This window comes from Eumetopias jubatus, unplaced genomic scaffold (assembly GCF_037043125.1).
Source record: "Eumetopias jubatus isolate StellerSeaLion01/CBP00866 unplaced genomic scaffold, mEumJub1_p1.0 scaffold_1, whole genome shotgun sequence".
NCBI classification, from domain to species: Eukaryota; Metazoa; Chordata; class Mammalia; order Carnivora; family Otariidae; genus Eumetopias; species Eumetopias jubatus.
In genome coordinates, this window is record NW_028274807.1 from 216,715,612 (window position 1) to 216,741,637 (window position 26,026).

The following is a 26,026-nucleotide window of genomic DNA, read 5'->3' on the forward strand; positions in this document are numbered from 1 at the left end:
CTTCTCCAGCCTTCGAGGGAGACCAATCCCATCTGTAAGAGCAGCCCTTGGACTGTTGGTCTCTATCCTACACAGAATGATCAAGATCGACTAGTACCGCGACCTACTCCAGAACACGTAGAGTCCACTCTCCTCGGAGACACTGGATGTGCTTATGGCCAGGCAAGAGATTTAGTTCTGTGCCCCAGACTTCCGGGGACAACTTGGTTTCTGCCTGATGCCGCCTGGGCCACGATGCTTTCCAAAGCACAAGCTCCTCTCCGGGGCCAAGACATTCCAGGGCCTGCCCACTCCCAGTGACATGGTGTGGTAACCCTGCCCTGCGGTCCCGTGGCCCCTTGAGGCCGGTACCCACTCATCCTCTCACGTATTTCTCAAGACCGCCCAAGTTGACCCGCTGTTCACACGGGAGGCGCGCCACATCCCAGGCTTCAAAGTCTTTGCGGAAACGTCGGCAGCCGCCCCACCGGGCTGCGCCCTAGGCTCGGGCATCCATTATGCTTGTCATCATTGGAGTTCCCTAGTAACGAGGTCACAACATGAGCTCCTGGGTGGACCACCCAGACAGACAGGCAGACCCCAACTCCGGCTGGAGGAGAGGCCCCAGAGTCCCAGGCGGCTGACATGAGCTAACTTTGCCTTCATCAGGCCAGGTGGTTTTCCTAAGGCCATGACTCTGCTCTTGCTCACACGGGTTGATGGGCAGTGGGGACAGGCAGCAGCCTCTGGTTCAACAACACGGTGCCGCAGAAACCATCCCCGACCTTTTGCCACAGCACATCTCTGCCTCCCCTGCTCCGGGAAACTCTCTAGGCCTCAGACTCCAGAGTACCACCCCTGAGAGCTGAAACTCTCAAGCAGAGGGACCCTGACCTCCTTCCCTGGTCTGGCTCTCTCAGACATTACAGATAAGTTTGAGATGCATTATTTGCCTAAGTTTTCACCGTTGGCAAGCGCTTTCACGCTTACGTTTCTGTTATTTGCAACAAAGTTTACTGTATTGTTGTCAAAACCCATAACCTAAAGATGTTTTCATGTGGGAAATTTGAGTGACATCCATTGTAGCCAAACACAGAATTTCCTGGAGCTGTTACAAGCCACACAGTTGTCTTCCGTATTCTCTATCGGACACTGCCCCCCATAACCCTGGAACCCCCTCCCCACAGTCTACCGATACACAAGCTCAAAAGCAGTGTTCCTAAATCTATATGGATGGAAGTTGTGCAGGTGATTCAACAGTGCAACCCTTAGACCAGAGCCAGTTTGGGCCTACTTCAGGAAACTGGTCTTAGAGCGCTAAAACACTGTAGTCAAGAGCGTTTCCTCAGCCACTGGCTATACTTCTGGACCCTGGCTTCTTCCGACCCTCTCTGGATGCATCATTCTGGGGCAAGTTCCTTCGGTCATCAATAGAATATTCATTATTGTTTGATTTTAGTTTGTAGCTACAAGTGACAGAACACCCAATTCAAACTACCCTTCTATGGAGAAAATGTGTTGTCTTCACAGAAAGAGGAAAGAAGCCGCAGCCCCGGGCTTAGCTGTATCGGGCATTCATCTACATCCTCTGTGAGGCCAGTGCATCATGTGCATCCTCCATCTCGGTGACTTGCTGAGGCAGGGGGCTGACCTTACGTGGAAGGGGCCCTGCCCGGCGCCTCGGGTTGGAGGCACAGGCATCCCGAGCAGACGCACGCTCTAACAGAAGCAGGGCACGGAGGGGCCTCGACAGGAGCCTGGAAATGCGGTTTGTCCGTGCAGAGATGCGCTGTGTCAGGAAACAGACACTGGATTCTGAAGGCTTTGTTCAAAAAAAAAAAAAAAAAAAAAGTAGGGGCGCCTGGGCGGCTCAGTTGGTTAAGCGGCTGCCTTCCGCTCAGGTCATGATCCCAGGGTCCGGGGATGGAGCCCCACATTGGGTTCCTTGCTCAGCGGGAAGCCTGCTTCTCCCTATGCCCGCCCCTCCCCCCTGCTCCCTCTCTCTCCAGTAAATGAAATCTTTAAAGAAAGAAAAGAAACAACTTCATCCGTTCCATTTGCTCGGCCAGTAGATTTAAGTACTGCATTTCTTTTAGGCTTGTCTAGGAGATCGAGACACCTGTCCAACATCTTAGAAGGACGTCCGTCCAAGGGACCTTCTAGCACGTTCTCTGAGGTGTGAGCCTCGAATGGCTACGTGTGGCGAGGCCCTGCCACCCTGCGGACGTATCCCGCACTGCAGTCTGCCTGCTTGCTCCGTTGATTCTGCAAATACCCACCAACTCCCACGGGGGATGCAGCATCGACCTCAGAAAGGCCGCACATGGGCTGGGCGAACACGTGGGAGATATTTGCTGGCCTTTCACGGTTAGGCTGAGGGTCCATTTTAAGTTCATTTTCATGCAGAGTGTAAGCCGGAGGATCCAGGCTCAGGCCTTACCACACGCGGGCCCGCCGGCTGGAAAGGGACTCCTTCCCTCCCGACTTGCAGCGGTGCCTTCAGTGCAAATGCAGACGTCTCCTACGTGTGGGTCTGCTCCTGGACCTCGGTTTCTTCCGCTCCACCAGTGATTCTGTCCATCCCTGTGCCCAAACCACACCGCGGCTTCACGACCGTGGCTTTCTAACAGTCTCGGGTCACGAACGGTGAACGTCCTCCAGGTTTCAAGGCCTCCTCGGCCACTTGAGCTTCTCTGCATTTTAATATAGATTTTAGGATCATCAATTAGTTTCTACAAGAAAAAAAAATCTGCTGGAATTTTAACTGAGATCGCGCCGTGTCTGTAGACCCACGGGCGGCGGGGAGAACGGGCGTCCCCCGAGCCTCTCTGCTCGGTGAAAGAGCTCTACGCCCCCTCTCTCCTCGCCTCCCTCCCTCAACAGGAGTCTGCGTTCTCAGGGCAGAAAGCTGTATGTCTCTTGTCCAGCTCATTCCCACGTGTTTGATGTTTGACGCTATTACAACTAGTGATCTTTCCAACACGTAATTATCTCCGGTTCCAAGTACTTCTGCTCTAGCAGAGACACGGGGAGGAGGCTCTTCGCCGAAGACACACGGACGGCAAGCAAGCGTGTCAGGAGTGGCTCGACATCGTTCGCCAGGAGGGAGAAGCCAAGTAAACCCACAGTGAGAGGCCACTTCACGCCTACCCGAATAGCTGAAATCCACTTCTAGAAAGCTGAAAGCCCACGTCCACACACAGGCAGGTCCACGAATGCGCACTCCCGAGAGCCCCAAACTGGAACCGACCCCAAAGCGGACCAGGTGAATAGACAAACATTCACATACGAGGCAATCGCGTGCACCAAGAATAAGGGGCCCACAGGACGCCTCTCGAGGTAATGACCCTCGGCGTAAGAAGCCAGACAAAACCAGAGCGAGGACATCCTGTACAGGTTGGTTCACACAAGCCGTAAGAAAACGGACCGTACCTGCAGCGACAGAAGCAGGTGAACGGCCGTGTGGGGCACGGCAGGGCTGCAGAGCCCCCAGGAAACGGCGAGTCACACTGTGTCGTCCTGACTGTGGTCATGCTTCCACGAGGACAAACGAGCGTCGAAACTTTAAACGTGTGATTTTCATGGAAATTTTACCTCCACGAAGCTATTAACCATAAACACATGCACAGCCCCTGCAGACGGGGCCCTGTCCTGAGAGGCGTGGACAGAAGCCGCAGGAGGGCCTGGGGCCAGTCCCGATCTCCCGGCTCAGGGGCGGTGAGGACCGCTAAGTCCCTCCCGGACCAGAACCAACACAACCCTCCCCACGCCCCCGGCGTCCACCCTCCCTGATTACCTCCACACCCCCAGGCGGAGGGGGGCCCCGACCGTCCCGGAGGCTGAGAGGCCGGTGTGCTGTGGCGAGCCCAGCTTGAGCTGTCACGTGGGGGGGGGGGGCGTCGGTGGGGATGGGGCCGGGGACAGGGCACTGCGGGTTGCAGGTGACAAGGGCTGCTCAGAGTGGCCGAAGCAGGAAAGGGAACTCAGGGTTCATCAGTGCACAGCTCGGGGCAGCCTTCCTCGTGGCTCCGGTCCCCCCGGGTCACCGAGCATGGCTCCGTGTACCCCACAGCCTATATTCTCCCAGTCTCAAGTCAGGGTGGGGGGACAGGGGTCACCGAACTTCTACTCCCAGTTTCAACACAAGTCACGGGCCTGACAGCACCGGCCCAGTGAGGCTACGTGTCACGGTGAACCGCACTCTGGCTGGAGAGATGGCCCGCAGTGCCTGCCCTGGCCTGGGACCGTGGGCCCCTCCGGGACTGAGCGGTGCCCCCACCTCCTGCGTGGCAGGGCGGGCTGGGAAGCCCAGGAAGGTCTGGGGTGGTAAGGATGAGACCACACCAGCCTGTGCCCCCTTTGCGGCCAGGATTAGCTCGGTTTCCTGGGTCACGTGGGCTCCCACCTGGCCTAACCTGGGCTGGAAGTCCCCCCAGGCCCCACTCACCCCATAAGCCAAGGCTGAGACTTGAACCCAGGATCCACATGGGAGTTCCCAGAACGAGAAAGCCGTGCTCACCGCCGAGGCCGCACCGAGTCGGGTCCTGCCAGGCTGCTGGCTCCGGCTGGCAGTGCTGGATGAGGGTGCCCAGGAAGGAGTGGACACGGCCCCGGCCCTGAGATGCCCCCGGCTGAACAGCCCCGGGGGGAGGCGTCACACGACAGCCCCTCGGCTCCCTCGGGAGGAAAGTGGCTGCTCAAGGCCACCGGCCGGAGGGATCCAATAGCTCTCCCTGGTGTCCTGAACCAAACCTGAGAGCAGGTGTGCGGCATCCTCCCGAGCCCACTGGCCCACTCAGGGACACAGGGGGGCTGTGGCTCTGTCCCCATCCGCGGCCCCCAGCTGCGCTGGTGTGGTGTGTGCCAGCAGCCCACCTGGGTTTTGCACAAAGACCAGGTCGTGGCCGTCTGGGGGCTCTGCACGGGGAAAGGCAAGGGCAGCTCAGCCCCCCGACATGCCCACTGCTGGACAGAGGCCCCTGATGGCAGCCCAGGTGTGGTCTGTTGGTTGTCTTTGGCCCTTCTTGGGCCCCAGCTGATTTAAGTGTAAGCAACAGCGGCCTGGAACGGTCTCAACCTCTTTTTTTTTTTTTTTTTTAAACATTTTATTTATTTGACAGAGAGACACACAGCGAGAGAGGGAACACAAGCAGGGGGAGCGGGAGAGGGGGAAGCAGGCTTCCCGCCGAGCAGGGAGCCCGATGCGGGGCTCGATCCCAGGACCCCGGGATCACGACCTGAGCCGAAGGCAGACGCTTAACGACTGAGCCACGCAGGCGCCCCTCAACCTCCACCTTCTTAGCAGCGCCCTCGAACGCTGGGAGCACGCCAGCTCTGGGCCCCAGTCCCCCGCCCTCTCGGGCGCAGAGGTGTGAGCAGGAAGTAAGCCAGGTCTGCCTGCGGGCAGCGGCCACAGCCCAGGCCACAGCCGACTAGCCTAGAGCTGGTGAGAACGGGCTGGGCAAGGGGGCAGAGCTTCCCGAGGTGCCAGCCTGACAGGCATGGCCGCCTGCCTCAGGGAGAAGGGTCAGGGAGCTGCGGGGTTCCTCATTCCGCGGATCATGGATCAGTCCCCTTTGCGGGGGGGGGGTGATGACAGACTGGTGGGGACAATTCCAGGGCAGGTGGCAGGGCTCCCAAAGAGCTCAAAGACCAGGGAAGACAGAACACACAGGTTGGCCCAGACCAAAGGAACGTGGCAGGGATACCCGCCGGTCCTGCTCAGGAACCCCTTCCGAATTTCCACGACCAGGAAGTATCACCTAAGACATTTTGAAGAATTACCAGAGGACCCAGGAAGGCCGCCCATCCCCATGGCCCAGGCTTGGCTGTGTTGCTACCAGCCAGAGGGAGCTGAGCCAAGAGGACCACATGTGCCTTCGTCTTCAAGGTCACATGGTCCAGAGAGGTCACAGCCTGGCATCCAGCAGCTGCGCCCATTAATCAAACCGTCAAATCACAAATCCCTAGGTCTGGCCAAGGGGCCGGGACAGGAGCTGTGCCCAGTGGGGGGGCTCCAGGGCCCCAGGGCGGGCGGCCGCTTGCTGCTGAGGCGCGGGCGGGCGGGCGTGGCCTCCCACCTTCTTGGAGGAGCTGAGCCTGGTCCAACACGGGCCGGGGCCGCACAGGGAGGGAGAGGTTGGCGGGAAACAGACCCCTCCTGGTGAGCGATACCGCACCCAGTTCCGCGATTCCCCTCGGCACCCCCGCACGCAGTCCGACAGCTCAGCAGGCTCCGAGACCCCAACCTGTCACAGCCCAGAGCGCGCCAGCACAGCGCAGCCTTCGACCGCCCCGTGTCCCTGGCCTGAGGGCTGATCGCCAAGCACATCCGGGGGTGACGGGCGCACCGTGTGACAACGGACAGTCTGCTAGTCTGCGGTAGAAGCACAAGAGCCAGAGACCAGGCCAAGAGTCTCTTTCTTTCTTTCTTTTTTTTTTTTTAATGGCTGCATTTCAAAGAACCACCGTCTTTTCACTCAGAAAACTTCCCAAGAAGGGGATGGATTAGTGCAACAAATCGGCGGGCCTGACTGGACACAAAGTTTCCCAGGCATCTCGAGGATAAGACCCCACCAGCCCAGGCCGACCACCGAGGAGACTGGACAGGAGGAATGAACACCCCCTCTCCTCACCCTGCCCCCCCACCCCGCCCTGAGCTGCAGGCCGCCCCGTTTCCCGACTGGGGGCTAAAGCAACAGGGCGGCAGGAGCCGGGGTGGGGCTGGGGCCCGGGCTGGCAGGGCTCTGCTGCGTCAGCAGGCTGGTGGCTCGCTGCTGTCCACCTGCAGGCCTTTGCTCAGGAGGAAGGCGTCCTGCTTGGGGTCTCGGCCCAGGAAGAGCTTCAGCATGACGCTGGCATCCTGCGAACCACCGGGCCTCAGGATGCAGCTTCTGTAGTCCATGCCAACCTGCTGGGAACAGGGGTGGGGGTGCTAAGTCCTCGAGTATCCCCTCTCCTGGCCACAGGTGGGCTCGTGGGTGTCTGCATCAGCATCAGAGAGAACACGCACGCACAAGCACACGTGTTAGTCACAAGCATGTGCATGCCGAACCCCACCCATTCACGACACTGCGAGGCCCTTCACGTCACAGAGGCTGAAGCCCGAGCCAAGCCCACAACACAGGTGGCTGAGTTTCTGTGGTGAAAAACACAGGTCTGGAAAGCTGGCTGAGCCCCCAGCCCCAGGAGGGTCTAGGGTGGCAAACCTCAGGGCAGAGAGAGGGCCCATCTCCAGCACCCAGCAAAGACCAGCAGGTGTCTCCGCTCCCCTCCCCTGGTCCCGGGCAGCAGGGAGCAGTGCTGAAAGGTCACTTGCTCCCTCCACAGGCAGGCGACCCTCCCACTGAGTGGCTGGCTTGCCCTCACCTTGCTGTTGAGGATGCCCTCCTGCTTGAAGCGCGTGTGGAACATGTCCATGGAGTACACCTCGCTCCACAAGTAGCCGTAGTACTGGGCATCATAGCCACCTGCCAGGTGGCCGAAGGTCGCAGGCATGTTGGTCCCTGGGACAGACGTGGCACGGCTCTCACTGCGGCCCCAGTGTATCCCCCAGCCCCCTCAGTGCCCGCTGCCGGGAGAAGGGAGCCTCAAATCAGCCCCGTCAGAGGTGACCCACACATCCAGGAGGAGAGGAACGGGCCCCACAAGAAAGCAGTAGCTGGACAACTTGGGCCGCTACCTGCTGACGCTGAAGAGTTCACACAAAAGGATAAATCAAGGCACGCCCTACAGTGGAGAGCACGCGCTGGCTAAGCTTTTTGAAGGCATTTTTAAGTGCTTGTAGAACGAAGCAATGCCCTACCGCCTACACTGAAATCCCAATTTTCCCAGGTGCTAATCCAAGCATTTGCAGTAACGCGCAAGGACAGGCATCACAGCCTGATCTACTCTCTACCCCCAGGGTATGAAATCCCTGCTCTTTGCGGCACCTCCCAGGCCTGTTCCAGAGCAGGGGGTGGGAGGGCACCGCTGAGGGAGTTCGGGGACTGGCGGGGAGGGAAGCGGCATACAGCCTGAGCGGAAGGAGGGGCGGCAAGAAAGGATGGAGCTGCTCACACCCACCAGCTGCCAGCCGCCCGCTGGAGCCCGCAGGCCCGGGAACACCAAGCGGCAAGGGGGCCAGAGGCTGTCTGCTTCCTGCCGGGCCTCGGCTACCACCTAGAGACTGGCCTGACTCCCACCACACGTCACTAGGTCCTTCTGACTCCGGGACCGGCGGGACCCTGCCCGCCCCCCGCGGGCCCACCTGGCGAGCGGCTATACCTGGCGTGGCTGGGACCCCGAGGATCTCCTGGCAGAGGCGGGCGTACTCCTCCGCGGGGTCTGCAGCCGTCTGGCTGTGCAGGGCCTGATCCACCTTGGCCAGCACGATCTGGCGCAGGTTGAAGAGACCTGACGGGTGCAAGGGCACAGGGAAGCTGGTTCTGTTCTCCCGCACGAGAAGGCACGCGCCTGGCCTCCCCCGCCGCCCCCCCCCAACCTCGGGGCCAAGGCCTCCCAGAGGCCCCTGGGCAGGAGGGCGGCTCCTGGCGGGCACCTGTGTTGGCCTGCCGAGACTGGATGAGCTTCTCCAGCAGCTCCTGGGGGATGGCGCTGCCCGTCTTGTAGTGCTGGGACATCCTGAGCAGCGGCTCCTTCTCCCACACCCAGTTCTCCAGCATCTGAGAAGGTGCCTCCACGAAGTCCCGCTCCACGTGTGTCCCACTAAACATGGCAAACTCCGCCTGTGGGGGCGGGCAGAGCTGCAGGGAGGTCCGGACCCTGCCTGGCCAGCTCCCAGCCGCTGGCCTTGCCTGGGCACGCGGTATGCTCTGCTCTCCCGGCAGGCACAGCTAGGCGAGCAGACAGCAGGCTGCGTGAGGCCCCAGTGCCTGGGGACGGGAGACAGTTGAGGCTCCCGGGAAGGGGGGGGGGGGCTGCTAAAGCCATCCCAGCCCAGGACACACAGGGAGCACACCCATCCCTGGCAGGCCACCTGGGTTCCCTTCCTCCATCCACAAAGCCAACGCTCTAAAAAAAGCCCTAGACCCCAAAAGGCACAGGCCTGGAAACAACAGAATGGCGGTGTGCTGAAGGCACCTTGTGCTTTCCCCACTGTTAGGTCAGACATTTTCCTGAAGTCGTGCTAGAACCCAGCTCTGGCGGCCACCCTGGGCAAGTCCCTTCAAGGCCCAGAGGGAGGCAGAACGGGAGAGGACAAATGTTGGGCCTCATTACGCACAGACCTGACTTGCGACTTCGCCTACTTGCTAAAATTTCTAACCCCAAAACCAACACCTGTGGCGCTTTGTGGTCATTTAACGCTCTGCCTCTGGGCTTTAGCTCCGGCTGTAAACAAGTGTCCTTTTCATGTCCTGTTGAGAGCCCCCCCGACCCCCGTTTTTATGTTTTTGTAAACAATTGGGCTGTTTAGATGGATCCCAACAGGGGCGCCTGGGTGGCTCAGTCGGTTGGGCATCTATCTGCCTTCGGCTCAGGTCATGGTCCCAGGGTCCTGGGATCGCGTCCCGCATCGGGCTCCCTGCTCTGCGGGGGGTCTGCTTCTCCCTCTCCCACTCCCCCTGTTTGTGTTCCCTCTCACTCTGTCTCTCAAGTAAATAAATAGAATCTTTAAAAATAAATAAAACGGATCCCAACTGCCATGCTGAAGTGGTTTCCGCCTTTCCTGAGGGCAAGAAGGCCGTGATGTGCAGAGACAGCACACGGTCAGATGCATGAGCTACAGCGCAGTCGGCTGGGAGTTCACTGTGACGAACCAGCAGCACCCATCAGAGGTGTCTATAAACAAAAGCACGCACGACATGAGGGACCTAACCCTGTGTTCCCGCGGGAGCCCTGCTTCGGTATCTGCGAACTCTGTGCTCGCGGCGACTTTACAGAACTGCCAACAGCGAGCACGTGTCTCTGCAAAGACCTGAAGGAAATGAGGGAGCCGTGAGTCACTGGCAAAAGAATGTCCCAGATCTGGGACATCCCCCGTGGGCACGCAGTGCGGAGGCAGGCAGAGGCGAGGGGAGCGTGGACAGAGCAAGGCGGCCGGGGCACACAGGCCCCAGGGCTGCAGACGCTGCCCTGCCCTGAGGAGCCGCTGAGCGCCGTCATCCCAAGACGACACTTAACGCACAGTGGATGACAGACCAACACAAAGAGTTAAAGCCCAAACTTCTGGAAAAGGAAAATTAGAAGAAAATGGTCTCTTCAACGAGACACAAAAAGTGAAAACCGTGAAAGAAAAAAGGCAGTGCACTGAACACCAAAGTCAAACCCTCTGCTCAAAACACACTTCTCAGTGCATCCCACGCGCAGGAGCGTCCCGCGGCCGAGAACAGGAGCCAGGCGCCCACACGCGCGGCCCCGGGGCCGGACCCCGAGCCCACGACGCTCAGGGAGGGAGCCAGACACAGAAGGGCCCACTTGGTGTGAGTCCACGTGGGTGACACGTCCACGGACAGGAAGGGGGCTCGTGGGGGCGGCGGGGGGACAACCACGAGGCACGAAGGCTCTTTCTGGTGATGGAAATGTTTCACGTTTCGGTAGCAGTGATGGCTACCTAACTTGGTAAACTAACGATCACTGAAACGTTCAGCTTAAAACGAGTTAGGGTGGCCCTAACCCAATGACCAGCATCCTTACGGGAAGAGAGGGCACAGACACACACAGAGGGACGACCGTGTGAGGGCGTGAGGAGACAGCTGGCTGCAGGCACTACTGACCCTGACCGCAGAGCCCCAGCCCCGCTGAGACACTTCTATCCGGTAAGCCAGCCAGCTGCAGGGCTCGGTGGTGACCCAGGGAGTGGGGCACTGTCCAGGGAGGCGGCTGCCTCCAGATGCACCAACCACCAGCACCGCCCCCGTCCCCGAGGCCCCTGCACCCACCTGAGAGCAGAGCTGGTGCATCACGTGCCCGAACTCGTGGAAGTAGGTCTCCACCTCGTCGTGCTGCAGCAGGGAGGGGGCATCCGGGGTAGGCTTGGTGAAGTTGGCCACCATGGCCGCGATGGCGATCTGACGGGTCCCATCGTGCCGCAGGCAACCTGGCTGCAAGCCGAAGCAAGCCGCGTGCCCGTATTTCCCTTCCCTGGGGACGGAGGCAGGGTCGGGCCCAGCCAGGGATCTGCTGCACACACTGCCCGGCCCACAGGAGCCCCTCACCGACCCATCTGCCAGCCCAGGCACCTGCACAGACTGAGCAGCTCAAAGCTGCTCCTCGGGAGCCGGGGGCCTGCCCCACACTCCGTCCCACGGCTCGGGCGGAACCTCCTGGGCACCCTCCTCCCTGGACAGTGGGCACCCCCGGCCCCTCACCCAGCCCTGCACCGTGGCAGCCCCACAACCCATTCCACAGACGGGAACGCTGAGGTGCAAAGAAGGGTCGCTGGGCTCCCCCGCACCTTGGGTAGAGGTCCAGGTAGAATTTCCCAATGACCTTCCCTGAGGCCGAGTCCCTCACAGAGTACAGCTTCACGTCCTCGTGCCACACGGTGGCGCTCTCCTCCAGGTCGAAGGTCAGCCCCAGCAGCTCCTGGTAGATGCTGAGCAAGCCCTTGGTGACCACCTGCATGGGGAAATACTCCTTGAGCAGGTTCTGGTCCACACTGTAGTGGGTCTCCTCCACCTGGTTCATGTAGTAGCGCATGTCCCAGGCGTTGATGCGCCCGTCGAAGTCCAGGCCCCGCTTCTCGCACTCGGCCTTCTTCAGCTCCAGGATCACGGCCCGCTCCTGCTCCCCCAGGGGCTTCAGCTTCCGGGCCAGCTCATCTGCGGAGGGCAGAGGGGAAGGCTAGGCTACCCTGCGGCGGCTCCCCCGCCAGCCCCGGTCCGCGGCACGATGGCCCCAGCACCCCACCTGCAAGGCCAGACTGCCGGCACAAGCCAGACAGACATCACCCTGCAGCAGGTGGGGGTGTGGGCAGGGGCACCTCAGTCTCCTTCCACGAGCAGAAAAGGATGGCCAGAGTGGGGACGCTTGCCCAGAGCTCACGCCGGGAGGCAGCAGCGCAGGGGCAGACACAGGCTCACCCCAGAGCCCTACACTCGGCCATCAGGTTCGAGCCCCTCGAGGCTGAACAGGGGTCAGGGAGGCGTTAGGATTCCCACTGTAGGGTGGACAGAATGTGGCTCTTGGAGGCCCCATCACATCGCAGTCAAGAATAACCTGAACCCCACTCCTGGAACCCACAGCGGGAGGCTGGGGGAGGCAAAGGGTTACCTAGGAAAGTGGCCACCACCTGGCTGCTCTTAGCCATGTTCATCTCCAGGACGTAGTCGGCATGCGTGCTGAATCCCAGCAGGCTGGACTTCTGGGCCCGGAGGGTCACCAGCTCTCTGAGGATCGCACAATTCTCCTGGAACCGACCAACGACCAGCTCTGTGGGCATCAGGCCCACCACCTCCCACTTGGGTCCCGTGGCCAGCACAGTTCTGGGATGCCAGGACCCAGCCAGCTGCATCTCATCCCCACCCCCCCTTCCCATGGCCTAGGTTTCCATGGCTGCCCTGTGGTCCTGCCATAACACATGCATCTCTATTAATCCTCAGGTCCCTTCTGGACCCAGAAAGGGTGTAACCGTGAAGGGTTCGAAGGCCGTGAGTGGAGAGCAATGTGGGGCCAGGTGAGCCGCAGGGGGCATTGTGCACGGGGAGCTCACCCCCGTCTGCTGGAGACACTGACCAGAAGCGAGGCCACACCGCGGCGTGGACACAAACACAAGCGTCTGTGTGGGAATGGATGTCTGTGCACTGAAGACACGCCCCAGGCCGCAGTTAGAGGGCCCAGGCCACCACACAAGACACAGAAAAGGGGAGGGCGCGTCTGCAGACCCCAGCTCAAGCCCCAGCAACGCCACTGGAGAGAGAGAGAGGGGATGACCGAAGCTAAGGCGCGGGAGCAGCGGACGGTCACGCAGACACGGGACTGGCTTGGGGAAGGGGTCAGACCCTGAGCTGTGGCCCCGGGCCCAGAGCCAGAGCCAGAGCCGGCATGGAAGTCTGGGAGGGGCAGGCTGAGCTTGCCCGGGGCTCGCCAACCCCCGAGTCCGGCCCAGGAGGCACCGGGCAGACGGGACGGGCCCCGCGACTTCCAGGCATCGCCTTCCCACCTGCTTGCAGCGACAGTTGAAGGCCTCCTCCACCTTCCTCCTGGTCTCAGGCACGTGGCATTTCTTCAGGAGGGGAAAATAATGTGGGTACTTGAGGGTGACTTTCAACTTGTCATCCCCAGCCTTCTCCAGCGAGTTCAAAAAGTCCTCCGGGAGGCCTCCTACAGGAACAAAGCCAGGGCTGCCACAGGCCCAAGAAGCTGCCAAGCCCGTGCAGCTGGGGCCGGAAGCATGCAAGAGGGTAGGACTGGGAGCCTACAGGGAACAGGGACCCAGGCCCGGCCTCCCTACCCTGCCCCGAGCCCCTCCAGGAAGACCGAGAGCTGCTGCCCTTCCCACCAGGGCTCCCAGGGAGGAAAAGCTCCCCTCGGCTCAACCCCGACACAGGGGGCTTCCGGGAACTGCAGTGTCTTCCCTTGTCCCTCCCCCAACAGCGACACCAGGGGTGGACAGATGCCACCCTCGCCCTCCTGATGGGCCGCACTTCTGCAAAGGCCCCCACCCGGCTCTCTGCGCCAAAATGTTCTCCTAAGACAGAAATCCGGGTGCATCACCTCAGACTGAAAACCTCCAGGGGCCACCACAGCCCTGGCTCTGAGCTGGCCCACAGCTCCTTCCAAGGCCAGCTCACCCGGGGCCCTCCGGACAGGTGAGAAGGGACGCCAGGCGGCAGGGTGGGCAGTGCTGGTTGTGTGCATGGGTGTGTGTGTGTGTGTGTGTGTGTGTGTGTGTGTGTGTGTGTGCACGTGTGCAGACACCTGTTTCCTAGCTCTGGGACAGGGCCTGGGAACAACAGGCCCACAGCAGCAATGGGCACGCCTGGCACCCACATCGCGGTTTCTAAAGAGCCGCCCAGGCCAGGGCGAGGACAAAAGGAGCCTGGAACCCAAGTCTCAAAGAAAAGTGCTCACAGAGTAACAGGGACACTTCAAGATGCAGAGGCCCTTGAAGTGTAACTGGGACAATCTGAGCATCAAAACAGGGACAGCAGCAGACCACGACCCTGGGAGTAACGGGGCCTCTGTCCACACCGCCACCGCAGATAAAGCCACTACTGGGGGGGGGTGCTGACTCGAGAGACCAGCACACAAACGCACAAGCGATGACGGGGTCAGAAGACCGTTTGCGGGAGCTTCACCCAGCGGCACACGGGAGGGGCTGCAGCTCCAGGGCACCCCCAGAGTTGCTGCCGACCAGGGAGGAACCCGGCAGAGGAGTGCCTTCACCGAGCAGCAGAGACTCAGGGGGAAGGGGACAGAGAGAGAGACACGTCGTCCGAGACTCTGTAAAGGGACACCAACTCTCCCTTCGGCAAGCAGAAGAAAATCAACACGCGCCACACCCTTGCTCAGTAGGCCTTGTAGGCCTGCCGACCAGGCCGTCCTGGCCACGGTCACCGCCTCCACGCTCTGAGGCCGGCCGGCTCTGCTCCACGGGAGGTCCCTCAAGCTAAACAAATGGGCCAAAAAGCCGGCCCACGCGAGGGTGTGGGCGAGCAAATTTGTTGGCCGAATTTGAGACCTGGGATCCCCCTCTGGCCAGGAAACACAGTGGGCGCGTCCTTACACGGGGAGCCACGTGGGGGGACGTGCAGCCCGAGGCCCAGGCACGGAAGGGACCGAACCAGAACAAAGGGCAGCAGAGGGCAGCGCTGACTGAGCTTTCAAGCCCCTGCTCGGGAAGGCCTGCCACTGTGGGCCCCTTGGCAAGCCAGCCGCCCTCGGGGGCCTCCGGGTGCGGGGGGAGCGGGGGAACCTCTGGCAGTGTGGGGGGGGCCCTGGCCACGAGGCCCGGCACGGCCAGCCCCCCGGCAGCAGCAAAACCGGGGCCTGGGCTTTTCAAAAGCATCCACGTCAGGAGAGAGGACAACACTTATGTGAACGGCTGAGGAGCGGCTCATCGGAAAAGGAGCTTAAAGAGCCAGGAAAACCCCATGTGACGGGTGCTCCGTGAGCGGACCCGACAGTGCAGGAGAATACAGCGAGAGACCCCAGGCCAGCGGTGCAGGGGGACGCGGGCTGTGCTCTCCACGACACGGCTGTTCCGAGGGCGAGGTGCGCTCCCGGGGAAGGCTCACAGGCCTACACACGACTCTCCCACAGCGGGAGGAACAAACGTGTGGCGGTGTCCACGGAAAGGACAGAGGGCGCACCATCAGCTCGGGGACGCCGAGGGCACAGGGCTTCCCACGGTACGGTCCTTACAACTTTCCCACAGGGTAAAGTTTTTTGAAATGAAACAGTTGGGGCGGGAGAATCAAGGACCACAAATTAAAAAAGACACCTCGGCCCCAACCTTTCGTCATTCCCACCTACAGCCAGGTGTGGGGACCAGCAGCAGCCAGGACCGAGTCCGTACGATCCTCTTACAGGACTGGAGCGAGAAGAGCCGCAGGTGGGGGCGTGGGCCTCGACGGGGAGACCCTGGCCAACTCTGCCGCCGGACCCAGCGCTCCGGGCACCGCTCGAGGAAGGATCGAGAAACACAGATTCCAAAGTGCTGACCGCTCCAAGGGAAGACCCCCTCGCCCAGGGCGGTGGCACACAGACGTCCCCACACTTCGGAAGCCTGCGGGTGGTGGCCACGGCCCGCGAGGGCCCTGAGGCCGCGAGTCAGCCCCCCGCCCCCAGCCCGCCCCCCGCCAGTACCCAGCTCTTCTCGCGTGAGTGGCAGGAAGGTCGTGTCCTCGTTCAGGTTCTTGTTGAAGTCGATGCACAGAAGGCTCAGCTTCTTCTTAATGTTCTTGATTTTCTGGAGGGGGGAGCACAGCTGTGAGTGGAGTGCTTCCACCAGGGCTGGGGGCTCCCTCCCGACGGGGAGAAGAGACAAGGGAGGCGAGAAGAGGGACGGAAAAGACACGGACGTCAGGTCCTCACACCGCTGTGCACGGCGCCAACAGAACACAGACGCCAGCTTCCACGCTGAGCGGCCTTGGAGACCGTGGGGACCTCGGCTAGTGTCCCCATCGGTTACATGTCCCCAGACGAAAGCGTTCTGGACCCTACTACCTTCAGAGTCCACAGCCTAGGCTTTCGGACATTTTGACAGAGCAGCAGGGCTAAGCCTCAACGTGGAGACTTCTGACAGGGGTGAGGCGTGGCACAGGAGGGGGTGCCGTGGGGCCACAACGTGGGCCCACCGCCACCTCCGGGGGGCCTGGGGCCGAACCCAGCCCTGGGCCTGACGACAGGGGCTCTGCGACAGCAGGACAGGTGGGGGCGGGGCAGGGCAAGTGCGGCCGACAGCTTTGCAGGCAACGCGGGGCTCCTTGGGCGAGACCCTGGCTCAGAACCAGCCCGCACAGGAGCAGGGAGCCTCGCCGGCCACAACCCTGCGCCGGGCGCTGCCACTCACTTCCTCACCTCACTGAAGCTGTGCCACTTACGGTCCTGAGACGTGGCAGGGAAACAGCATATGCCCTCGCCGAACGAGACAACGCTCTGGGGCCCCCACCCAGCCCCCTGCCCCGGCTCCACATGGCGCTCCCTGTGTCCCTTCCGGCAAGGTGGCCCCCAAGTCACTGTCTGTGCGGCCCCCCGTGCACACACGCCGGACTTTCAACAACGTGACGGAGATTTAAGAACTGTGGGGCACCTGGCTGGCTCAGTCAGGGGAGCATGGGACTCTCGATCTCGGGGTCGTGGGTTCAAGCCCCATGTTGGGTGTGGAGCCTACTTTATAAAAAATGAAAACAGCAGCTGTGCTTCCGTCGCTCTGGCCGACTGTAACACCTGCACGCGCCGGAGCGGAGTTGCCACACCGGACTCTGGATCCCACAGTCCTGGGATGGAATCTGACTCCAGTCCCACTGGCACTGGTTTTCTTTTGTTTTTAAGATTCTTATTTTTATGGAGGCACCTGGGTGGCTCAGTTGGTTGAGTGTCTGACTCTTGGTTTCAGCTCAGGTCATGATCTCAGGGTCCTGGGATCGAGCCCCGCGTTGGGCTCCATGCTCAGCAGGGAGTCTGCTGGAGATTCTCTCTCTGCGCCTCCCTGGCTCGTGCGCACACAAACTCTCTCTCTCAAAAAAACATACTAATTAAAAAAAGAAACCCGTATTTAAAAAAAAAGATTTTTATTTTCAAGCGACCTCTACACCCAACGTGGGGCTGGAACTCACGATCCCAAGAGCAAGAGTCACACGCTCTACCGCTGCCAGCCGGGCGCCCCTCACCGGCACTGGTGTTAACAAACATGCCTCATCCCTTGGAGTCCTGGTTTCTTCAACCACAAGCTAGAGGTGCTGGCGTCCGTTCTAAGTGACAAGAGGGACAGTCACTGAGCTCTGGACGCGGACCTAGTGTCGGCATTAACTGTGTCTTTCCTGTGTCTTGGTGCTTTCCCATCTGGGGGGTCTCGCTGACCGGGAGGGGTGGCCAGTTCCTGGGGATGGTAAACAGCTCACCCATAAGGGCACTTCTTATGTGCCAACGAGCCAGTCCAGAGCCCACAGCCCAGCCATCTCCTTTACGTGGCTGCCTGGCAGAGAAAACGGGGAGGGAATGGGGCGAACAAAGATCCTCAGTGATTAACCACAGGACAGGGGGCAGGCACGGCCCTCCTCGCCCGCTGATCCAGGCCAGAACGCAGGAGATGCCATCTGTGAGGCTGGGACTTACGATAAGCAATGTGTATTTGGTCTTCGTCCCCATTCCTGGCACACAGCTCCTAAAACCCTTGGAATTTCTTCCATGGTAACAAGAAACTGCAACAGCCCGAGTGACCGAGGAGTGGGGCCCATCGTGTTGCTTATCACCAGCCCCCTTCAACCACACTCGAGTGCATATTAACGAGATGACTTTTGGAAAGCCCCTGAGGATGGGGGCTGGTGGCACCCCCTGCTACCCTGGGAGGGGAGCGGGGCCAGAGGCTGCAGGTTCAATCAATCACCAGTAGTTTAATCAGTCATGCCCACACAATGAGGCCCCCACAGAACTCCTAAAGGACGGGGTTCAGAGAGCTTCCGGAGTGGTGCACACGGGGGTGGGGGGGGGCAGAGTTCCGTGCCTCTCCCCCAGACCTTGCCGTTCCGGGTTATACCCTTTACGATAAGTCAGTAATAGTAAGTAAGTCCTGCGTTCTGTGAGCGGCTCTAGCAAATGACTTGAACACGAGGAAGAGGTGGTGGGAACCTCTGAACCACAGAGCTGGTCAGTCAGAAGGAGAGATAACAACCTGGATCATGTCAGTGCAGCCTCGAGGGGCCAAGCCCTGAAGCTGTGGGAGCAGACACTGCCTCCAGGTAAGCGTGTTCGAGTCTGACTGTAGGACACCCGCTGGTGTCACAGAGAACGGCATGGTGCGGGAACCCCCACATGTGCGGTATCAGAGAAAAGCCATGCTGTTGCAGCAGGGTACAGAGAACAGAAGCCCCCAGCCACAGTGACCTTTTCCTTAATGCCAATGCACCGAAGTCACGGAGGGGACTGATGAGGTGTGCCCCCTGCACCGCGCCCTCTCCGTGGCTGAGGGAGTGCACACCATAAACCTCAAGAATCCAGAGCAGGGTGGGTGCAAAGGCAGACCTACTCCAGACAGACCTCCCTCCCCAGAACTGAGGCAGCAGAGAGGTGGGCACCCAGCCAGAGGCTGGGCCCTCAGACACCACGTGCAAACAGGGGGGCCCACCCCACCCCTGACAGCTGGTACTCACTTGCTGAGTGTCCTCGGGCAGGTGCAGCCCGTTCCTCCTGCCCAGCTTGATCAGTCGCTCCAGGTACCGCATGGCCTCTGGCCTCAGCGAGTCCTTCTGAACTTTCTCCTAGAGCAAGACAACCAGAGTTCTGTATGAGGGAAAGCTGAGGCACCGCCAGATGCTGGTGAGGCGGCGGGAGACCGAGGCACTTGCACAAACATCACTGCAGGGAACGTGAGATGGTGCGGCCACCGGGGAGAGCAGTTACAACCACCATCCGACTCGGCAAGGGCACGTCCATTCCAGAGACATGAAGACTTACATTCACACAAAACCTGTCCACGAGCGCTTGCTTCCTGGGAACAGCCCAAACTAAAGCCGGCCCAGAGCACCTCCCACAGGTGAATGGTTAAATGGGAATGAGAATGGTGGGTAGCTCAAGGTCATCATCCTGGTTGTGGTGGTGACTGGTTTCGCAAAACATTACACTGGGGGAAATGGGGCAAAGGATACACAGGTGCTCACACGCCTACAAAGGTCTCAAAGCTACAACTAAATACAAAATGTTGCTGGTGCTTCCACAGGCCGCCCGCGCATGCCTGCACCAGAGCACGCGGGTGTGCTCTCCTGACCGAGGAGACAGAAGCGCGAAGGTAACAGAGGAGCGCCACTGTCCACCTCCACGGCTCACTCCGACACCAGCGGCCAAGACCCGAGAGGCAGGACACCAGCCCTACGGAGCACCCCTCGAGGTCAGGAAAATGAAACCATGTGGTGGGTGCAGGGAAGGCTTACAAAGTCCTAGGCATTTTAGGCTCTATCGTTTGCGTTCCTCTGCATTTCTCTCTGTCATTCTCTCGTTTCTTTATTGCGGTAAAACAAAACACAAACACTTACCGCCTCAGCCATTCTTAAACGCACGGTTCAGTGGCCTTAAGTGTGTTTGCACTGTCACGCAGCGATCCCCACCAGCCACCCCCAGGGCCCCTCAGTTCTCCACTTTCCAAAGTCTGAGGAACAGAATGACCAAGTCTAAAGAGATTCTGATCCAGCAGTGCCCATCTGGACGCTGGTCTGTGCCCCCCAAGTGTCTACCTCCAACATGCCTGGTACCTCGCTGCATCCTCACCTGCAGCCAGACAATCCTCTGATACACATCCTGCCTCATGCTCATCTCCACATCAAACTCAGACAGCTTTTTGTCCGCCTCTGTGCTGGCCATCCGAATGTCCTTAGATGGAGAAACGTGCTGCGGGAAGTCAAGGATATTCCTCTGAACTGAAACGGGGGGAGAACAAGACAGGTGTGAAAATGGGCCCCAGGTAGAAAGTGGCACATAGCAACCTCACCCCGCCAGGCACGCAGCTCATCCACGTCTGCCGATCTGTTCAGTGAACGCTCTCTCCACATTGGGCCCTGGGCTGGGTGCTGGAAGGAAGAAAGGGGCATGGTTGGTCATCCATGTCCTCGGGGATCTCACAGTCCGATGGAAACAGACTCAACTCCCAAACTCCAAGGAAAGAAGGACTGTAACAGAGAAGCATGAAAAGATCTAGAGAGGCTAAAATAACTCGATTCCAGAAAAAGAGTCATGGCTGCTGATGGCAGCATTTTAAATTCATAAACGATTTTCTAACTTACAGAGCACACTCACATTTCGTCAGAGGAAGCATGGGTGGCTGTGAGAGTGTAAGCTTTAATAGTCACCACCTGACCTGGCAACACACCACTAGGAGCCTACATGCAATCACACAAGAATCACATGCATTCACAGCAGCAGGACTGTGAATAACCCAAGTGGACATGACCCAAATGTCCACTGACAGGTGGGTGGACAAACACAACGTGTCCCCCACACACCGGCATGTCAGTTGGCTGTGAACAGAGGCGAGGCGCCCACACACACGGCCCCGGGGACAGACCCCAAGCCCACGACGCTCAGGGAGGGAACCAGACACAGAAGGCCACACGGGTTGTGAGTCCACGTGGGTGACACGTCCGGAACAGGCTCATCCACGGACGGGAAGGGGGCTCGTGGGGGCCGGGGCATGGGGGTGGGAGTTGGAGATGGGAAGTGACTGCTGATGGGGACAGGATTTCCCTTTGGGGTGATGGAATGTTCTAGAATTAGACCATGGTGATGGTCGGATAACTGAATATAAAAACCACTGAAATGCATGCTTTGAGCAAATTCTATGATATATAAATCAGATTTCAACGGAGCATTTAGTTTTAAAAAGCACACACTCTGCATGAGTAAGACCTGTATTCAAATCACAGCTTGGTTGCTCCCATGGCCCCTGGGCAGACCTGCTGCCGGCTGCCCAAGAGTGGACAGTGAAAAGGACAGAAATAGCATCCGTCCATCTGGGATTTACAGGCTCACAAGTGCCTGTGACTGCACCACGTGTGACAACAAAATGGTGCAGGGCGTGGGATCGATGCAAGCAGCCGGTGAGAGCAGAGGGGGCCCGGGAAGGGGCTGCTGAGGGGAGTTAATCTGTGATCGCAGAGAAGCCCAACATCTACCAAAGCAGGGGGTGTGTGAAGCCCCGAGACGGGAGAGTGTGAGCAAGTGCAAGCGGCCACATGGCCGGGCACTCACACCTCTAGGGAAGGTCAGAGAGGCGCGAACCGCACCAAAAGCAACATCAAGGACTCTAGCCTTTGTCCGGAGGGCAGTGGAAAGACACTGAGGGGCTGGCTGGGGGGAATGCCATGATTCAATTTTAGTTTCCTTTAAAATTCCTTGGAGGGTGGGCACCTGGTGGGGGGGCGGCTCAGTCGGTTAAGCGTCTGCCTTCGGCTCAGGTCATGATCTCAGGGTCCTGGGATCGAGTCCCGCATCAGGGTCCCTGCTCCTCCCTCTGCCTCTGCCTCTCTTCCACCATGCACACATGCACACGTGTGCCCTCTCTTCCTCTCAAATAAATAAAATTTTTAAAAATGAAATAAAATTCCTTGGGCTACTGTGGGGAGAGAGAAAAAAAAGCTGTAGGAGTGAAGTTGGTGTCTGGCAGGGCTATGCCCAATAGGCAGGAATTAGCATCATGCAATTGCCAAGAGTCTCTCTAGAAAGAGATGAGGGGGGAGACTGAGGCGCACCCACCTGAAGGCAGCAGAGAAACCCACGGCATCTAGCAAACGCGGCACAGGGAGGCTTCGTGAGAACCCCCCAGCAGAGATTCTCAAAGGTTCCCAGAAAAAGGACTTTTGCTAGAGATCCAGGAGCAAGGGTTTCCTCAGCTCAGAGTTCTCTGCTGCAAGACCCATCTCGGTCTCTTGTCCCCACACCATCAACCTCTACAGGGGGGGCTCAGGGAAGCAGCTCTGCATCTATTTGAGCACCTCATCCCTCACAAAGGGAGCAAACAGACCCCAAGAAGGAGAGAAGGATCCAGTTGGGTCGTGATGAGGATACCTAATGGCATCAGGTTACCCAAAGTGCAGGGGGGAGAAGAAAAGCAAAGGGGGCCAAGTTCAGTTGCTCAGAGAGAAGGAGCAAGAAGTGGCTCTGGTTTGGAGGCTGGCACGGGAGCCAGCTCCTAGAGGGGAGTGCTGTTAGGCTGTCCTGCTCTGGACCCTCAGATGACGCAGCCCATGAGAACTAAGTATGCCAGGCCGTGCAGCAGGGCATGCAGGGGAACCAGCAGCCCTCCGGGCTGCCTCTTGCCCAGCAGATGCCTTTACCCCCAGGCAGCTCCTATATCCATCACCATCCGCCTGGGGAGGAGGAGGCCTCACCCATGGCTAGGGTCCAGGAGCTCCAAGGCCTGAGCTGCTTCTGCCTCCCTGCCTGGATCCTCACCCGGATTTACCTGTGTAGGACACCTCCACATCAGCCAGCGCCTTGAGGGTACTCTCATAGGACACGTCTTCAAACTTCTGGGAGCCCACCTGGTCATATACACGCTTAGTTTGCTCAATGAGCTCCACAGTGAGCTCCCCTATTTGCTGGGCGCTCAGGTCCCATCTTAGGTAGTTCACCACGGAGCACGGGGCCGCTGTGTCCAGGGCATCTCCTGCACAGGCTGAACAGAGAAGACAGAGCCCCACACTGAGTGTGTCTGCTCAAGGACAGAAGCAGGGTTAGACTAACCAGGGGTTGGAGGGCAAGGACAGAAGCATGGTTTCCCCGTGCAGGCAGGCAAGGCCCAAGGGCTTTGTGGGGGTGCACAGGGTGACTGATCCTTTAAAGCACAAGATTCTGCGCCCCGGGAGACACTGGATGATCTCTGAGGGCGTTTGTGCTTGTCCCAACTGCAGAGCGATACTACTGCATCAAGTGCAGGGCAGGCGGACGGGGATACTGTTCAACACCCTCTAGGGCCCAAGACACCCCCCCAGTGACCCAGCCGCAACATCGGCAGTGCTGGGGTGGATATTTGGTATATACCTCCACCTGACTTACTTGATTAAAGGGTGCTACCCCTGACATCCTTTGATGTAATGTGACATTTATACCGTATTGCTTTCCTAAAACAGGAAAAATTCCTTATCACTAAAATGTCCCTAGCCCCAAGAGTTTTTGGATAAGAGACCGTGGTCTATAAAAACAGCTGCCGCTTAAACTGCTGTGCAGTGTTCAGGGTAAAGATGTTTTACTTTCATTCCCTCACTGATCGCAGTTCTGAACTCTGGCGTCTATGTGGCCCCCATTGTACAGATGGAGGTCCGGAGATTTAGAAGATTCAAGTCTCACGCCAGCAAGCGGCAGAGGTAGGATTCAAACCGGTGCAGTCTGACCTCAGCTCCAACCCTGTGAACCAGTGTATCGTGTGCACCCCCCACCTTTGTAAACATCCGATTGTCAGATCTTCCTGCCCCCTTTCCAGGGCTCCACCCCGCTTCAACCCTTACTGGAGTCTATACCAGGGGTTAGCAAACAACAACCTGTTTTTGTACAGCCCACAGGGTCAAAATGATGTTGCACCAGACTAAGTGACTCACCAAGCCTAAACTAGCAAGCCCTCTACAGACGGGTTTGCTGACCCCTGGTCTACACCATCCACACTCTATTGGGTCTTGCTTAGCAGGTCTGGACAGCTGGCCTGTGCCTAGCCACAACCGCTTTCTTCAAGGTGTCTCCCAGGCCTTCCCACAGGCTGTCCCGTCTGCCCTGAGCCCCAACCCTACCAATCCTCCGTTCCATGCTCCTTCCTCAGACGTCCCAATGGCATCCCTGCAGCACCTGCGCGTCTCAAATGCCTACACCTGCCCCAAATTACTTGAATTAATGAACACAGGCTTGTGTAATCCCCCGGGAGAGTATGGAATGCAGAATAAGTAGAAGCTGCTCCAGGAAACACCCACTTGTGCCCCATTTTCCCCTCTGGCATGGCAGGGGGTTGACCAGGGCCACAGTGATCCTGGACTACCCGCCTTTTTGTGAATACTAAAGAGGGATGGGATCTTTGCAGGGTACTGCCAGCTGGGACCCATGTTTGGCGTCTCTAGGGCAGGGTTTTTTTTTTTTTTTTTAACGACATTATCAGCATCTATGGCTGGGTCGCCCTCTGGGGTGGGGGTCCACCTGGGCACTGTAGGGTATTGAACAGCACCCCTGGGGCCCCACCCACTCAATGCCAGGAGCACCCCCAGTCGTGACAACCACAGATGTCCCCAGACACTGCCCAGTGTCCCCTGGCGTGGCACAATCACCCCAGCTGAGGACCACTAACATACACTAAGTGGGAAAAAGAAAGGCTCTTGAGCCAGGACAGGCCGGATATTCCGGCCAACTGACTGCCATGAGCTTAGGGAAAATCCTTCTGCTTGCAGAGCATTGTGGACTTCAGAACTGCAGAAAAAAGATGTGGGTCTGTGTTACATTTGGTGGCAAACAAGGGCTCCAGAAGCTCGGACAAGGTAGGAGATGCGTGTACGCTGAGAACTGTCAGCAAAACCTCCTGCAGGAGCTAGGACTTGAAAACTGGAGCGGACGCATTCATCCTGTAGTAGTTCAGCTTGCCACCTACATGCTCTGTCCCAGGCTAACAATCCTGCTGCCAACAAGGCAGACAACATTCCTGCCCTCCTGAGGCCTAAAAACCCTAATTATGATTATCATTAATGCAATTATCATCACAGTCGGCTGGAGAAAGAACCCAGGGGGGGGAAGAGAGACCAGCAAGAGAAAATTCAGGAGGCACCACACAGCAGCCTGGGCAATTTCCTAAATACAGGACGCACACCCCATCGCTCCCATAACGAAAACCCTTTCAGGACGCCCCCTGTCCTTAAAATAAAAGGGACTCCCAGCTGTGTTCTCCCCGAAATGACTTGTTGCTACCCAAACGCGCTCCGCGTGCACCTGCCTCCTCGCCTTCGCCCTCGCAGTTCCCGCCACCTGCGGAGGTCCTCGCGCAGGTCATAGCAGCACAGCTGCTTCTCCCCCGCTGGGCCCGGGCTGATGGGCCACCTCCCCCGAGAAGCCCCTCAGGGACCGCCCTCTCGAGAGAAGCGCCGTCAGCCCCATCACCGACCACTCCCTAAAGCCCGGGCTCGCTTCTCTGCGGGATGAACGCCTGTCTCGGGCTCTGCAACTCCGCCTAGAACTCACGGTCTCCCCCGGAGTCCGCCCCCAGGGCCCGACCGGTGCTCAGTGGAAGCCACACACTCGGAATTGGCTGAATGAGTGGAGCTCTGGAAAAGCTGGTTCATTCATTCGGCCGCCGAGGGGGCGGGGTCCCGGGTTCGCCGACCCATCCCCCCCAGGCTCCAGCCCCTCGAGGGTCACTGGGCTCGGCTCCTAGGCCCGAGTCGCGACCCCGGGAGAGGCGCGAGGATGAGGGGACGCCCGGGTCCGGGGAGCGGGGCCGCTCCGAGGGGCAGCCGGTACCTGCGGGGGGCTTCATGGCGGGCGGGTGTGCACCGGTGGCCCCTCCCTCCACCTGGTCCGCGTCGCGCTGCCTCAGCTGCCGCGGCCAGCCGCCTCCGTCCGCTCAGGGTCCGCAGCAGCCGGGACCGAGGTGCCCGCCGCCCGCGCGCCCGCTGAATGCTGGGAGAGCGCGTGCGCCGAAGGACAGGGCGCACGCGCGCCCCAGCTCCGCCCACACCGCGAGGCGGTGCTTTGGCAGGCTGACGCCCTCTACGCACGCGCTGGAACCCTCCCTGCCCGTCATTGGCTCTGGCGGCGACAGGGGCGGAACCTTCGGGGAGGCCCGGGAGGGACGTTTCCATGGAAACCACACACAGCTGGCGCCCGGAAGCCTGTGCGCTTGCGGTTCTTTCTGCCTGGATTTCTCGGCCTGGGCTTTTAGCTCCCGTATTAATTTGCGCTTGCCCCCTTTCTACTTTTATAACTGTAT

The 26,026-nt window shown here is 59.4% G+C and overlaps 1 protein-coding gene across 2 annotated transcripts; it reads right to left on the reverse strand.

The window, feature by feature from the left end:
- Positions 1 to 6,420: 6,420 nt before the first annotated feature.
- Positions 6,421 to 25,702, reverse strand: THOP1 (thimet oligopeptidase 1). 2 transcript variants are annotated; one of them, XM_028126103.2, is made up of 13 exons: positions 25,558 to 25,702; positions 22,535 to 22,747; positions 19,846 to 19,994; positions 18,735 to 18,842; positions 15,730 to 15,832; positions 13,082 to 13,242; positions 12,193 to 12,328; positions 11,375 to 11,741; positions 10,860 to 11,061; positions 8,519 to 8,705; positions 8,245 to 8,373; positions 7,348 to 7,484; positions 6,421 to 6,889 (listed from the first exon to the last, which is right to left on the reverse strand). In XM_028126103.2, the coding sequence occupies exons 1-13, from the start codon at positions 25,571 to 25,573 to the stop codon at positions 6,734 to 6,736; spliced, it is 2,064 nt and encodes a 687-aa protein (XP_027981904.1). In that variant the 5' UTR covers positions 25,574 to 25,702; the 3' UTR covers positions 6,421 to 6,733. The 2 variants fall into 2 exon arrangements, with proteins under 2 accessions (XP_027981904.1, XP_027981903.1); XM_028126102.2 differs by having other exon boundaries at positions 6,421 to 6,892.
- Positions 25,703 to 26,026: the final 324 nt, after the last annotated feature.